Source organism: Gymnoscopelus microlampas (assembly GCF_963454915.1).
Source record: "Gymnoscopelus microlampas genome assembly, chromosome: 17".
Classification (NCBI taxonomy): domain Eukaryota; kingdom Metazoa; phylum Chordata; class Actinopteri; order Myctophiformes; family Myctophidae; genus Gymnoscopelus; species Gymnoscopelus microlampas.
The window spans coordinates 45,878,659-45,894,658 of record NC_139954.1 but is presented as its reverse complement, the minus strand read 5'-3'; the positions used below and the strand labels follow the sequence as shown (position 1 = coordinate 45,894,658).

At 43.8% G+C, this 16,000-nt stretch overlaps 1 protein-coding gene across 1 annotated transcript; it reads right to left on the bottom strand.

Annotated features, from left to right (window-relative positions):
• Positions 1–610: 610 nt before the first annotated feature.
• LOC311064898 (rho-related GTP-binding protein RhoE-like) lies at positions 611–15,707 on the bottom strand. Its single transcript, XM_084084940.1, has 5 exons — positions 15,119–15,707; positions 14,736–14,823; positions 4,000–4,109; positions 2,322–2,447; positions 611–1,029 (listed from the first exon to the last, which is right to left on the bottom strand). Exons 1-5 carry the CDS (start codon positions 15,221–15,223, stop codon positions 763–765), a joined length of 696 nt encoding a protein of 231 aa, XP_083941066.1. The 5' UTR covers positions 15,224–15,707; the 3' UTR covers positions 611–762.
• Positions 15,708–16,000: the final 293 nt, after the last annotated feature.

Here is a 16,000-nt window from a genome sequence, read left to right as displayed (position 1 = left end):
AGACATTTGTAGAATCCCCCAGAAGCAAAGATTTGAGTTAGAAAATGTTTGCTTTGAAAAATATATATATTCAAAGATTTGCACACATTTTCACGATTTTTCAAAAGAAATCACAGATCTACAAGCTTGTAGATCTGCTATTTTTGAATAGCCAAAGAAACCTAAAAAAAATGACACATATACAGTATGCGTTCCCGGTCTCAATGGGTTAATAGCATATACGACCAAAAGTTCATTTGCTCCAAAAGTCTTTTCTCTCATTCATTCATTCTGCTGGCATCTGATTTGGAGAACAAAGGGGGGGGGGGGGGCAACACTTGACCAAAAGTGCAAAAAAAATCCTCCATCACATCTCCTTCTCCTGCTTGTGTAACAGATCGGTTCACACAACCTCAGCCTGATGGCCTGGAAGTCTTAATATCTCCCCCGAGCTATAGGGAATTCCCTTTGGCTTAGCGGTTAACCCATTAAGACAACAGTTTTTTGAAAAAAATCCACAAAAAAAAAAAAAGTTCACGATTTTTCAAAAATAGCAGATCTACAAGCTCGTAGCGCGGCACCGAGTGCCGCGCTACGAGCTTGTAGATCTGCTATTTTTGAATAGCCAAAGAAATCTAAAGTGACACAGATGCGTTCCAGGTCTTAATGGGTTAAGATGTTGGCTTTCCACGTATAGGGAGACCCGGGTTCGAATCCCCCGGGGCGTTACACTAGCATATTGTCCCTTCAACGGTCTCCTCTCACGTGGTTTTGGTTTATCTCCTACATGACAGTGCAAGTCTTGGCTTTGGTTCGCTGATAGTCTTTGACCACGGCGGGCAGGTCTCCCCGGCTGCTGTGGGACATCCTCTTGGTGGTGGTGGCCCCCCCTCCCCCTCCCCGGGAGGACTTGCTCCGCTTGACGTTCTTGCCGTTCTTGTTGACGCAGGCCAGCGTGGCAACGTGGAAGATGTCCCGGACGCTGTTCTCCGACTGCAGGGAGGAGCACTCGATGTACGGAGCGTTCAGCTGCTTGGCCATGTTGGAGCCCTGAGAATAAAAAAAGGGAGGAGACAACGCGATAAGTCACAAAGTAAAAAAGGAACTACTGTACCGACTGGCTTTTCTGTCCCTACAACCAGCGGTGGAAAAAGTATGGGAAAACCGGGACGAACGACGCGGAGGGACGGTTGCAAGTCGGACCTTTTTTCATGATACACTTAAAATTCTCAAAACATAAGACACATTTTTTTTCTCAGTTCTGGTCAAAATTGGCAGAGTTGAAGCCACTTTTGTGTATTTCCACACTGTAGTAAAAAATACCCTATTTGAGTGTTTTCCATTTGTACTGCTGTGTTTATTTGGTGCCGATTGTAAATGGATTTTGTCTGTTAGGCTAATCTGTGGGCTAACTCTCAGTGAAGGTTCCATTGAAAAATATTAATTAGCTTTTGTGCTAGCTAGCAAAACATCCAGGGAGGTCAGGGAGGGACGGACGGCGCATTACGCCGCTCGGTGCATTACAGACAGGGAGGGGCGAACGGTGCATGTGTAACACAAAGTTGAGGAAACAGACAGAGGCGACATTAACATGATACATTTATTTGACTATCAGCATGGTCATTTGCTCGGAGGATTCTACTAAAGCATCAATGAGAGTTAGATGCCAGAAATGTAACTTATGTGCTTGTTATTGGACATTTCATCCGACCGCGCCGTCCGCCCCCCCCCCATGTAGGCCTATGCACCGTTCGCCCCGACTGGCGGCCGTGTGCGGAGAGTAGCGCAACGTCACTTTACTTACCGATTGAAAATGTGACGCGTTGTGAGCTTGTAGATCAGCTATTTTCAAACATGTTTGCAAGTGTATTTTGATGCCAATACTTTTGTACTTTTACTCAAGTAAATTTTGAACACAGGCCTTTTACTTGTAACAGTATTTCTACATTGCAGTATTGATACCTTTATTTCAGTAAAAAGTGTGAGTAGGGGAGGGGGGGGGGGGGAACGACAAACCCTTTTCTATTTCCCTCCCTGCACAGAGATTACTTTATTTCATGTAACCATACTTTTTTGTGAACAAGAGACACTTGTTCTCTCCCATTACCCGCAGCCCGTTTTAATTTTATGTGGTCTGCTTTTTTCCCCTCTACACATATACCTCTTTTGCTTTTTTGGCTGAAGTTCTCCTCAGAAAAGGATGCTAGGGTTCAAGAGGTTAAGGTAAATTAAAAAATCACACAAAGATTTGGCGGACCCCCTGCAGTAACTCTGAGGACCCCCTAGGGGTCCCGGACCCCCTGTTGAAGACCCCTGTTCTAAGGTTTTCCACGTTCACCCACCTGATCATATGACACAGGGGTCTGTCTGCTGTGGGACTTGGTGAAGAGGTCTGTTCGGAGGTCTGACTTGCATCCCACCAGCAGCATCTTGGTGTTGGGACAGAACTCCTGGATCTCTCCTCTCCACTGGGGAAGATGGAAAACGATTAGCAAAAGGTCCAATTGTGTGTCAATCTGAACCTGTGTGTATGTAACGTATGCATGTGTACATCCTTTAACCACTTCAACCCTATTTTTTTCGTTGTGCTGCGAAAATAGCTGATCTACAAGCTCACAACGATGCAATGCATTGTAAGCTTGTAGATCGTCTATTTCCAAACGATTTTGGGGGGAGGGGTATTTACAATTTCAACATTTCACCTATAACGACATGCCCAAAATAGGGACGCTGCAGGTTTAAAGTGGTTATGCTTAATTTAAATGCACGGCAGTATCACTCGACAGAAATTATTAAAAATTTGAATTTATACGCACGCCGCTGGCCTAGTGGTTAAGGCACATACCACATATCGGCTCTACTGCGAGTCGAAGGTTCGAGCCCCACGACCTTTGCATGCGTGTCACTCCCCGTCTATCTCTCTCTCTACTGTGTACTATCAATAAAGGCAGAAAAGGCCCAAAAATATCTTTACAAAATATATATATATATTACATTTATAATCTTTGGCTTAGGTTCTCAAGTGGTTAATGTAAAAAAAAAAAAATCCAATCACACAAATATTTGGCTGCCCCCCTGTAGTAACTCTGAGGACCCCCTAGGGGTCCCGGACCCCCTGTTGAAGACCCCTGCATTAGGGTGTGGCCCAGATACTGTCGCCTGATGGCGGGCAGGTTTGATAGTCTGCTCTGAGACATAAACACTCTAGTTTGATTCTGTTTCCTGCCCTCCAGGGCAGGAGAGCCCCCCCCCCATCTCTACCCCCCTCCTTCTTCTCTTTGACCAACACTCTTCTCAGTTTGGCACATGACACTACAGAGGCTTTAGTGACATCACACGGGGGTCAAAGGGCAGCCTACATTGAATAGCCCTCGTCTGGGACTCTCCGCTGGGAACACAAAGTCTGGGCCGGAAAATACCGCGTGACCTCACGTGAGAGTCGAAGGATAAGCCCGTCCCCCCCACCGTCCCCCTCCGTCCCCCTTTCTCACTGGTGTAAACGTTGGACTTTGAGCAGACTTTTGCTTCTGAAGGGACATACACATACGTCTCTAGAACAGGGGTCTTCAACGTTTTCAGGCCAAGGACCCCCTAGCTGAGAGAGAGATGAAGCAGGGACCCCCTACTCTATATTGTAAAAAAAATTGTTTAAGATTTAACTTTTTTTGTTTACTTGGTCTGCTCTTTTTTCCCTCTACACCAAACACCTCTTTGCCAAAAAATAGCCTCAACACCAGGCAGCATCCTTAAAGGGATAGTTCACCCCAAAAAAATGTTTTTTTTTCTATCGATTAGTCATGGAGACTTGAATTCATGGATATGTTTTTGTTTTTGTGGCATTCCTAAGCCAATAATTTGATGACCAGCGTACCGGTATAGGCAGTGGTTGCGGTAGGAGACACAAAGGAGACTCTTTCTGTCTTCTTGCAAAAAAAATATCCATGCTGGGGTGTCTTAATAGATAGAAATAAAAGTCATTTTCGGGGTGAACTATCCCTTTAACGACATGTTCACACCCACCTTCTTCAGCACGCTGTCCAGGGTCTCCGGGCGGCTGATGTCGAAGCAGATGAGGACGGCGTCCGCGTCGGGGTAGGAGAGAGGCCGCACGTTGTCATAGTAGGGTGACCCTGTACAACAAAACAATGTCAGACTGTGGCACTGGAGCAAAACCACACAATCATTGTCCTGTGTAGCAGTGGTTCTCAAACTTTTTCATGTCAAGGACCCCCAAAAGGACACTTATTAGCCCGCGGACCCCCCATTTGAAAGATATGCCAGGGACCCCCATAAGAGAAGATTTTTTTACAGCTCTAGCAGTGATTCTCAACCATTTTAATTTCAAGGACCCCCAGTTTGACATGCATTAGGCTACGGATCCCCATTTAATGGCATTTCTATCTCTTGGACCCCCATTTATATTGTAGAATCAATGTTATTTTAACTGAGAGTGTACAAATGGAACCAAATGGACCCTAACGGGTCCATTTGGTTCCATTTGTACACTCTCAGAGTTACAGACCCATAAGGGTCAATTGGTCCCTACTGTAACTATCCATCATTTAGCTGGGGACCCCCTGGAACTCCCTCAAGGACCCCTGGGGGTCCCCGGACCCCACTTTGAGAACCAATGCTGTATAAGCTTATAGGGGTGACTCATACTGGAAGCGACTACAGCTTTGTCTGTGTGTGAATCCCTTTAAGGAATTTGCTCTCAAAGTGGGGGTCCAAGGACCCCCGGGGCAGGGTTCTTCGGAGGGTTTCCAGGGGGTCCAAACTAAAAGTAGTTAACACAGCAATCACAAATATTTTAGCCACTTGTATCCATTTATACTTTGGCTATTCAAAAATAGCAGATCTACAAGCTCGTGCCGCGCTGCGAGCTTGTACATCTGCTATATTTTCAGATGGGGGGTCTGCGGCCAAATATCAATTTGGGGGGGGTCCTTGACATGAAAAGGTTTGACAACCACTGCTTTAAGAAATGTCAGAACGCAGAGAGTCCTATACCAGCCAACATGGAAGACAGATGTGCTGTAGTGATGGAGCCAAGTCAAAAGAGCAGTCTCTAATTACACAAAGGGCCGTACACGGAGCAGTGACTCCTCAAAACTGTGTTACAGGACTTTATTGGACGAGTTCTTGTCTCTTTGAATGTCAGCAACATAACGTGCTACACTGTAGATTTGCTGTTCAATTTTACACGCTCACAATCGCGACGCGTTGTGAGCTTGTAGATCCGCTATTTTCAAACATTTTAGTACTTTTACTTTTGGTACTTTAAGTACATTTTGACACCAATACTTTTGTACTTTTACTCAAGTCAATTTTGAATTCCGGACTTTTACTCGTAACGGAGTACTTCTACATTGCAGTATTGAAAACATTTGAGTACTTTTTTCCAACACTTTCTTACAAGACTTTATTGAACGAAGTTCTTTGTCTCTTTGAATGTCAGCGATATAACGTGCTACACTGTAGATTTGCTGTTGTGTCTCTAAATTAATCAAACCTAATCTGGTACATGTAAAAATACATCTAAATGTGGATCAAGGCTTTGGTGTTGCGCAGCAGACGAGCTGTTGAAAGCATTCTTTCTCAGCGCTGCTGTGAAAGAAGTGGGCTTATTGAAGCGAGCCCCTCCCATCTACCATTTCTCATTGGATAAAAAGCCCCACAGCGCATAACAACCATTTCCCTGCTAATCCGTGTTTAGGGCCCCGGCTCCTAATGTGTCAACAAGTCAAGACAGATTTTGTATTATTTGTAGAGTGCATTTCCATAGCGCCCAACACCCATCAAACCAACGGAATCATTTCCATAGCACCCAACACCCATCAAACCAACGGAATAATTTCCATAGCGCCCAACACCCATCAAACCAACAGAATAATTTCCATAGCGCCCAACACCCATCAAACCCACAGAATCATTTCCATAGCACCCAACACCATCAAACACACAGAATCATTTCCATAGCACCCAACACCATCAAACACACAGAATCATTTCCATAGCACCCAACACCCATCAAACACACAGAATCATTTCCATAGCACCCAACACCATCAAACCCACGGAATCATTTCCATAGCACCCAACACCATCAAACACACAGAATCAAGAGTACGAGGAAGGGCGAAGTAGAGTGTTTAACCCTTTAAGACCGGGAACGGATCTGTGTCATTTTCCCATTTCTTTGGCTATTCAAAAAATAGCCGATCTACAAGATCGGCTATTTTGTAGATCGGCTATTTTTGGCAAAGAGGTATAGGTGTAGAGGGAAAAAAAGCAGACCACATAATTAAAAAGAAAAAAAATCTGAAACACAATTTTATACGATATAGAGGGGGTCCCTGCTTCATCTCTCTCTCAGCTAGGGGGTCCTTTGGCCTGAAAACGTTGAAGACCCCTGTACTAGAGCAGTGGTTCTCAACCTGTGGGTTGGGACCCCCAGGGGGGTCCACACATGATTTTTTTTTTTGGGGGGGGGGGGGGGCCCAGATGACAATGAAGTAGAAATGTAAGGACTTTTAAGACCTTTCTAAGAAAAAGACCATCACAGCATCCAGAGTAATCAACAAAATATACTATAAAAACTGGTCAAACATTGGCCAAATTGTCAAATAATATAAGAAAGATGCAACCCTTGTGTAAATAGCAGATCTACAAGTTCACTGTGAGCTTGTAGATCTGCTATTTTCACAATATCTGTGGAACCGAGTCAAACTAAATGTAATGCCTCAACTCCAACAATTCCAAGTGCTTGTCAGGGGGTCCCCAGTTCAAATATGATTATTTTGGTGGGTCACGGCCTGAAAAGGTTGAGAACCACTGTACTAGAGGACAAACATCCCTTCCCATTACTCGGACAATGCACGGTTCGTTCGTTTGGTTACACAATGACCATGTTATATTCCCAGGCATGCCTGGGATTACAGTGGTGTACATTCCCAAACGGCATCCAAAACACAGAATCTTGCTGAGGTATTTTTTTCCCGAGCCAAAGCAAAGCAAAGCACCCCGGAGAGACACGGCGCGCCGTATCGCGTTTCACTGTGACTGACGCTACGCGGGCCGGGCACACAAAAACAGCCGTGTAACGCGACCCGTCCTGACCTGAATGGTTTTTTTTTTCATTGATGGCGGCGGCGGCGGCGGTGGTCGGACACCGGTGGTGGAAAGTAACTAAGTACATTTACTCAAGTACTGTACTTAAGTGCAATTTTGAGGTACTTTTACTTTACTGGAGTATTTCCAATTCACCAATTGTCTATACTTTTACTTCTACTCCCTTACATCTCAGAGGCAAATATTGTACTTTTACTCCACTACAATTATTTGAAAACTTTAGCTACTAGTTACTTTGCAGATATACATTATATTATAAAACATGCATTAACCACTTTAGCCCTATTTTATACCTAGGCTATTTGAAAATAGCCGATCTACAAGCTCACAACGCGTCGCGATGCGACGCGTTGTGAGCTTGTAGATCGGCTATTTTCAAACATTATAGTACTTTTACTTTTGGTACATTAAGTATGTTTCGACGCCAATACTTGCTTTTACTCAAGTAACATTTTGAACACAGGCCTTTCATTTGTAACAGAGTACTTCTATATCGTGGTATTGCTACTTTTACTTAAGTAAAACATCCGAGTACTTCTTCCACCATCGGATACAGTGGAATGCGGGAGGGGGGGGGGGGGGGGGCCTCGGGCTGCTTGGGGGGGGGGGGGGCTCTGTTTTTAGTTTCCTGACTCTCACCGGATCACGTTGCCTGTGGATCCAGGTAAAGACACCTGTCTATTGTCCCCAACACTGAAGGAATGCCAGCAGAGGATTACTTAGTTTCCCATACTCAGGTGGTCTCTCTCTCGGGTTTCCCCGCAGCGAGGCGGGGCAACCACTGTTGAAGTACTTAAAAAAACACATCCAGGAAGCCCCACAGATCACAGTGGAACTGACAAGGTGCTGACTACGTTGGCCTGATGTACACAAAGATGAAGCAGTGAGTGGATCTTAGATTTCATGAGGGAGAAAAAAAAGAGCCAACATTTTTTTGGACACTCGACGCTCCGCCCCGGCTATAACCCATTAAGACCGGGAAAGCATCTACCATTTTCCATTTTAACCACTTTAACCATTATCTTATACTTTGGCTGTTCAAAAATAGCAGATCTACAAGCTCATAGCGCGGCACCAAGTGCCGCGCTATGAGCTTGAAGATCTGCAATTGCTTGAAAAATCATGAAGATTTGTGCAAATATTTTAAAAAGAAAATGTTTTAAAGAGAACGTTTGTAACTCAAATCTTCGCTTCTGGGGATTCTACAAATGTCTTCTAAATCCTACAGTATGTTGCTATAATCAATGGTTCTCAAACTTGTTCATGTCAAGGACCCCCAAAATGATATGTATTTGGACCCCCATCTCAAAATATGCTGTTCCAGGGACCCCCAGAAGCAAAGATTTGAGTTAAAAATATTCACTTTAAAATATATTATATATTCAAAGATTTGCACACATTTTTCCAAATTCTTCAAAAATAGCAGATCTCGGTGCCGCGCTATGAGCTTGTAGATCTGCTATTTTTGAGCAGCCAAATAAATCTGAGTGACAGAGATGAGTTCCCGGTCTTAATGGGATAAGATGACTAATCCAGTGCAGACTGAGAGAGCGCCATCATAATGTATTGTGCCGTCTCTTATTTCATGCTACCTTCAGTTTAGGAAAACAGTCATGTATTTCCCAAGCAGAGGTTTGTGTCATTTTTGTTAAGGCTCCGTGCCAAAGGGCTTTTCCTAGGCTGACACAAAAAGAGTATAGAATAACCGAGCTTGTTGAATCGCCCCCATTGAATTCAAAAGAATGCGGGAGGCAAACTATGCTGTTTCAACGACATTACTGGAAGTCATAACAACCACTCCGAACCTGATCTATTACGCACGTTCAAAGTGACTTTATAACTACTCCCCCCCCCCCCCAAAGCCAAGATGTTTTGATACACAAATCAAGTCCAGATGGAACCATCACTCCGGACCCCCCCGGCACAAGGGGCTAAAATGCCAGCGACACCATTAGTCTCTCTTTCAAATGTTCAATTTAACTCACTTCAACACAAATTAGACCCCCGCCACCAGAATAGAATGAGTGAGGTCAGTGGTGTAAAGTAACTAAGTACATGTACTCAAGTACTGTACTTAAGTAAAATTTTGAGGTATTTTTTACTTTCTTCTCTCTATTTAGAATGTTAATAAATTTTACTTCTACCCCACAAGCTCACGATGCGTCGCATTGTGAGCTTGTAGATCGGCTATTTAAAAAAATATTTTTAAATACATTTTGAACTTGCGTAATGAGCACTTAAAACTTTTGGTACTTTAATTACATTTTGATACCAATACTTTTGTACTTTTACTCAAGTAGATTTTTAATTCCGGACTTTCACTTGTAGGCTAACAGAGTATTTCTGCATTGCAGTAGGCTACTGATACTTTTACTTAACCCATTGATACCTGGAACGCATCTGTGTCACTTTAGATGTCTTTGGCTATTCAAAAATAGCAGATATACAAGCTCATAGCGCGGCACTCGGTGCCGCGCTATGAGCTTGTAGATCTGCTATTTTTGAAAAATCGTGAAAATGTTTTTTTTAATAATTTTTTTCCGAAAAACTGTTTTTTTTTTAAAAAGCGGCCTCAGGTCTTAATGGGTTAAGTAAAAGTATGCGAGTACTTTTCCCCACCAATGAGTGAGGTCAGTACCACGGAGGTCCATCTGGAGACGACAAGAGTTCCTCCAACATGTGCTGTGATTTGAGCCCCACCCTCTGCAAGGTTTTTTTTTTTTTTTCATCCACAAAATCCACAAGGCCAGATGTAAACAATGATGAAATATTTTCACGTCTGGCGAGTCAGGTTTCGCATGTTAAACAAACAGAGCGGGGGGCCCTTATTTTCACAAGCCCTGGCCATAGCAGCGTCTTCTAAATGTCTCTCTGCCTCACTCTGCATGAGGGATACGCATGTTTTAGTGTGGTATGAGGGCTATTCCATGGTGGGAATGTTTGTGAGTTGGAACTCGGATGAAAAGTTAGACTCTGAACCCAGTGGGTTTTTTTGTAGCTGGAATAATGAAGAGGCTCCTGGATGTGCCAACTAGCCAAAGTATAGCAATGAGTATTTGCTTAAAGGGATAGTTCACCCCCAAAATGACTTTTTTTTCTATGGATTAGTCACCCCATAGAGACTTGAATTCATGGATATTTATTTGTTTTTGTCACATTCCTCAGCCAATAACTTGATGACCGGCAGCGGTTACGGTAGGAGACACAAAGAGTCTCCTTTGTGTCTCTTACCGGAACCGCTGCCTACCGGTCCACTGGTCATCAAATTATTGGTTTAGGAATGAGACAAAAACAAAAAAATATCCATGAATTCAAATCTCCATGGGGTGACTAATCGCTAAAAAAAATGGTGGTGGACTATCCCTTTAAAGCAGGACTGATTGATTGATTCATTCACACTCAAATCTTTTGAAAGTTTATCAAAAGTAGCAAAAATAGCACATTTACAAGCTCATAACATGTCACAACGCTTTGTGATCTTGTAGAAGTACTATTTTAGCTATTCTTTAAAATAGGGATTAAGTTGTTCACTTGTGGAAAATAACAAACACTCCAGATTTTGCAGTGCAAAAATAGACTGAAAAACGCAATTATCAATGTAACGACCATGAATACTGTAGGTATATTCAAACCCTCAGGTCCATCATGTTTGTAATTATCACTTTTTTTGAAGCCTAAGGAAAAAATGTCCTCCATATGTACGTCGGTGACCTTTCTCAGGGGTGTGGGTTACCACAACCCCTAACCACTGACATTTTCCATTGTTGGAACCATAAGGCATGATGCTAAGAGCTTGCTTCCACGCAGTGACCTTTCCACGAAGTGGGTTGCTACACTGCTATTCTCAGGTGCCATTCATCATGTGTGTGTGTGTGTGTGTGTGTGCTCCAGAAAGGTCTTCCACAACATAGGTTCTCAAACTTTTTCATGTCAAGGACCCCCAAAAACATGCTTTTGGCCAGCGGACCCCACATCTGAAAAGATTTAGTTCCAGGGAAGGGAATCCCCATGCAGGATTTGTGTTGTTAAAAATGTTTCAAAGATATTTAAATTTCAGGACGGGAACGCCAAAAGGCGTTCCCGTCCTGAAATGGGTTAAAGATTTTTGTTATAGCAGATCTACGAGCTCACAACGCGTCGTGTTGCGACGCGTTCTGAGCTTGTAGATCTGCTATTTTCAAATAGCCAATGTACTGTATATAGGGTTAATACAGTAGAAATTAAACCACTTTGTAAACCATTAAAGCCGGGAAGGCATCGGTGCCAAAAGGTTTCCGAAAGATCGTGTTTGAAAATAGCCGATCTACAAGCTCACAACGCAACGCGTTGTGAGCTTGTAGATCGGCTATTTTCAAATGGCCAATGTACAGTAGTGTATATAGGGTTAAAGTGGTTTAAGAACAGCTGTGGGTGGTTTGGGGGGGGGACAATCTGGGGACCCCCACCAAACCTCCTGATATGACCACCAGAAGGTGAACGTATTTCCCCGGGTGTGGTAAAAGAAGACATCGCTCGCCCGTAGCAATTCATCTTCGGCCCATCTAATGGGTGTCAGCGAAAAAGAAGCAGATAGGAGGAGGAGGAGGTCATAAAAATGTGGTTAGAAATGGGATTGAATAAAATGGCTGGATGGACGCCGTGAAATGCATGGACGGACGGGAGGAATTCTGAGCACTGGGACTCTCTGGGATCTTCATTAAAGACTGACTGGAGCAGAGAGAACAATAGCTGACACCCATGTGTCCTCTCCTCTGTCTCTGTGTCTGAGACTCAAGGTTATCCAAACAACTCTGCCTCCTCCTTATCACCTCAATGTGTTCTAATGAGAGAGAGAGAGAGAGAGGGGGGGAGGGAGAGGGAGGGAGAGAGAGGGGGGAGGGAGAGAGAGGGGATAGAGAGAGAGAGACGGATAGGGGGGGGGGGCAGAAGGAGACGGAGAGGGGGGCGAAAGACAGAGAGTAGCATGAGGGAGAGGGGGGGAGAGAGAGAGAAAGAGAGAGAGGGAGAGACAGACAGGGCGAGAGAGAGAGAAAGAGAGAGAGGGAGAGACAGAGAGAGGGGGTAGAGAGAGACAGACAGACAGACAGACAGACAGAGGGGGAGGGAGAGAGACAGGGAGAGACAGAGAAGGAGGGAGGAATAGAGAGAGACAGAGAGAGAGGAGAGAGACAGACAGACAGACAGACAGAGAGAGGGGGAGGGTGAGAGAGAGAGAGACCACTGGAATGTCTCAGATGTGGGCTGGTGTGTGTGTGTGTGTGTGTGCGTGCGTTCGTACGTGCGTGCGTACATATGTGCGTGCGTGTGTGTGTGTGTGTGTGTGTGTGTGTGTGTGTGTGTGCGTGCGTTCGTTCGTACGTGCGTGCGTGCGTGCGTGCGTACATATGTGCGTGCATGTGTGTGTGTGTGTGTGTGTGTGTGCGTGTGTGTGTGTGTGTGTGTGTGTGTGTGGATGTCAGCTCTTCCTGATGTCTGATGTAATCAGCGCGCCATGCCCTGGTCAGACCCCCAGGGAGGGCACAATCAGCTGGGGGTCACAGGGGGGCATCCTAAAGATCTCCCCCCCTCCCAAGTCCCTCCCTCCTCCTCAAACTTTTCCTCTCAGCCCTCTTCACCCCCCCACCCACTGCCGGCAATATAACAGCGGCGCCCCCCCCCCCCCCCGGCTGGGCTACAGGAGGTAATTACCTCCAGACCTGTAGGGCTGGTATATATGGAGGAGATCCCCAGGAGAGACGTGTTGAGTTGAGTGTGTGTGAGGCGGGGGTCCGAGGGAGGGAAGGGGGGGGGGCTTTGTAAAACAAGTAACGTGAGACCTGAGCTCCCAGAGTGAACATTAAGTATTCCTTGAATTCCACAAGATATTATGGGCTAATTCTAGGACCACTCCCTTGGTTGGGTTTATACAGAACTATGTGGATTTTGTGTTACTTTTTTCCCCACTTTTTAGACATGGAGAGCAACAACGTTTTATAGAATTTCATTTTTTTGCCACACCTAGCTTCTACTTCCATAGAATTGTATAGCCTTGGATCAAGACAATCATAGATGTATGTGTTTTATCCAGTCTGACTTTTGCTGGTCGTATCACGACCAGTGGTGTAATTTAAGTAACCAAATACGTTTACTCAAGTACTGTACTTAAGTAATTTGAGGTACTTTTACTTTACTGGAGCATTTCCAATTGTCTATACTTTTACTTCTACTCCACTACATCTCAGAGGCAAATATTGTACTTTTTACTCCACTGCAATTATTTGAAAACTTTAGTTACTTTACAGATACAAATTATTACATTATAGAACATACATTAACCTCTTTAGCCCTATTTTATACCTAGCTATTTGAAAATAACCGATCTACAAGCTCACAACGCGTCGCATCGCGACACGTTGTGAGCTTGTAGATCTGCTATTTTCAAACATTTTAGTATAGCCTACTTGTACTTTTGGTACTTTAAGTACACTTTGATACCAATACTTTTGTACTTTTATAAATTTTGAATGACGGACTTTTACTTGTAACAGAGTACTTCCACATTGCAGTGTTGATACTTTTACTTGAGTAAAAAATGTGAGTACTTTTTTCCACCACTGCTTTCGTATCACGAAAGCAAAAGTCAGGCACATCCATGCTCGTCTTGATCCAAGAAGGCTAATAGAATTGTATAACATCAGCCACACTATCTGCTTCTTTTCATTTCACCTATAACGTGATGATGGCAGCTCTGCAATGCATATGGATGGATTATGGATACAGGCCCTCAGACAGAGAGCCAAACATTCCACAGAGCGAGCGTCAGTCTCAAAGTCGACCAAAGACTTCCAGTAAAAAGATTCAAACGGTTTCTCGGCCAGTACAGCCCACCCAGCCCATAGAAACACATGCAGGGCGTGCAATAAACCAGTGGTTCTCAAACTTTTTCATGTCAAGGACCCCCAAATGGACACTTATTAGCCCGCGGACCCCCATTTGAAAAGATGCATTTTAAGGACCCCCAGTTTGACATGCATTAGGGCTACGGACCCCCATTTAATGGCATTTCTATCTCTGGGACCCCAATTCATGTTGTAAAATCAATGTTATCTTAACTCTGAGAGTGTACAGATTTGTACACTCTCAGAGTTACAGACCCCCTGGAACCCCCTCAAGTACCCCTGGGGGTCCCCGGACCCCACTTTGAGAAACAAAGCACAAACTACACAGGGTTTAGAATGCTACAGGTTCCAGGCTCCCTTGCCTACATTGTTATAGGTCTGTCACAAATAAATTACACTATTCATAATATACATTATAAAGTTATTAAATGATGCAAGTTATTTGTCCCATAATATTAAGCCCTAAAAAAAAAAAATATTTGTTTACGAATCCTAATAAAAAGCCAAACACAAATGTCATTTTCATTCATAATGTTCCAATATTGCTCAACGACACCAAACGTAATTAATTGAGCTAATCGTCAAGTAAACTGTCAGAGTGGTGACAGCCCTAGTACAGTGATGTGCTCGTGTCATTTTATGTCATTTGTGTCCTTTCTGTCCATGCAGTCTGATCATGTCTCCTTTATGCCATTTTATGTCATTTAAGTCATTGTATGTCCATGCAAACTGATCATGTCTTCTTACCTGAAGTGTCCCAGAGTCGCAGCTCAACTCTCTGCATGTCAATCTCAAAACTCGCAGTGTAGTTTTCAAACACCGTGGGAACATATCCCTGTAATATAACAGGAACGACACATCAAGGAGGGGAAAGTCAGCCTTATATACTTACTGACTGTAAATAAGTATTCAATCAATCAATCAATCAATCAATCAAACAAACAAACAAACAAACAAACAATCAAACAGTAGTTATTCTCAAACCTTTCTGTCAATGACCCACTTAACTCTGACAATGTACCTACAAAATGTAACCAAATGGACCCTAACGGGTCCATTTGGTTACATTTGTAGCTACATTGTCTATAGTGGCTTATAACAAATTGTTATTATTATTATTAATGACTTACCTCTGGAAAGCAATCCTTGGCGAACACGTTCAACAGACATGTCTTCCCACACTGAGTGTCTCCCACGACCACGATCTTACACTGGATCCCTGGGTTAGAATCCATCCTGATGATCCAGTCCAGAGTAGAGTATTAATATCTATTATTATTATTCCTCTGGTTCCAGAGTAGAGCAATATCTATTATTGTTATTCCCCAAGAAAGGCTTATTATTTCATTCACTTGTAGATCTAAATAAATCCCAAGTAGGCTGCATCAGATCGATTAGATTCCCACCACAGATCAGTCAGTCCTGGTTGGTATAGATCCTACTACCTGAAATAGATTCCAATTTTATCAGGCTTTAGTCGTGAGAAATCGATCGCATCTCGATCACCGCGCGTTCCTCCACAAATACTTTTCGCGTGTCTCTTATCAATCTTAACATCAAAGTCTCTGCTGGAACTGTTCTAGTAAGGTACCTAAAACCTGTGCCGTTCTCCTTCACACTAACGATCGGGTACGGATCAGTTGCCTGGCATCACACTTTTCGTGCGTCTCTGCTGTCCTGTCTGTGAAGATTGTAGAATGAAGCATCGGTCCTCCTCTCTCTCTCTCTCTCTCTCTCTCTTTCTCTCCACACCGATCAGACGCATTAAGTTTGAGAGGAGTTCAGTATAAAGGGACTCTCCTATTTCAAGAGGGCGTTGCAAAAGGCTCAGGCTCGTCCTTATAGACGCGGATCACACGACGGTCGTCGTCTGTCATGACCGTCATGGATGAACTTTAACATATGTGTTTGCACTTTCTCCGTTTATGGCACATGCATCTACATAAACGTTCATATGTCAAATATAAAGTGCTGAACCCATGGCCACGGATGTTAAAATTATGTGCGGGTTC

Coding starts and splice junctions, on each gene's coding strand:
- LOC311064898 (XM_084084940.1), bottom strand. CDS start 15,223: ATGGATTCTAACCCAGGGATCCAGTGTAAGATCGTGGTCGTGGGAGAC. Junction 4,110..14,735: donor GCGACTCTGGGACACTTCAG/GTAAGAAGACAT, acceptor TTTGTTGTACAG/GGTCACCCTACTATGACAAC. Junction 1,030..2,321: donor CCCCTGTGTCATATGATCAG/GTGGGTGAACGT, acceptor TTTTATTCTCAG/GGCTCCAACATGGCCAAGCA.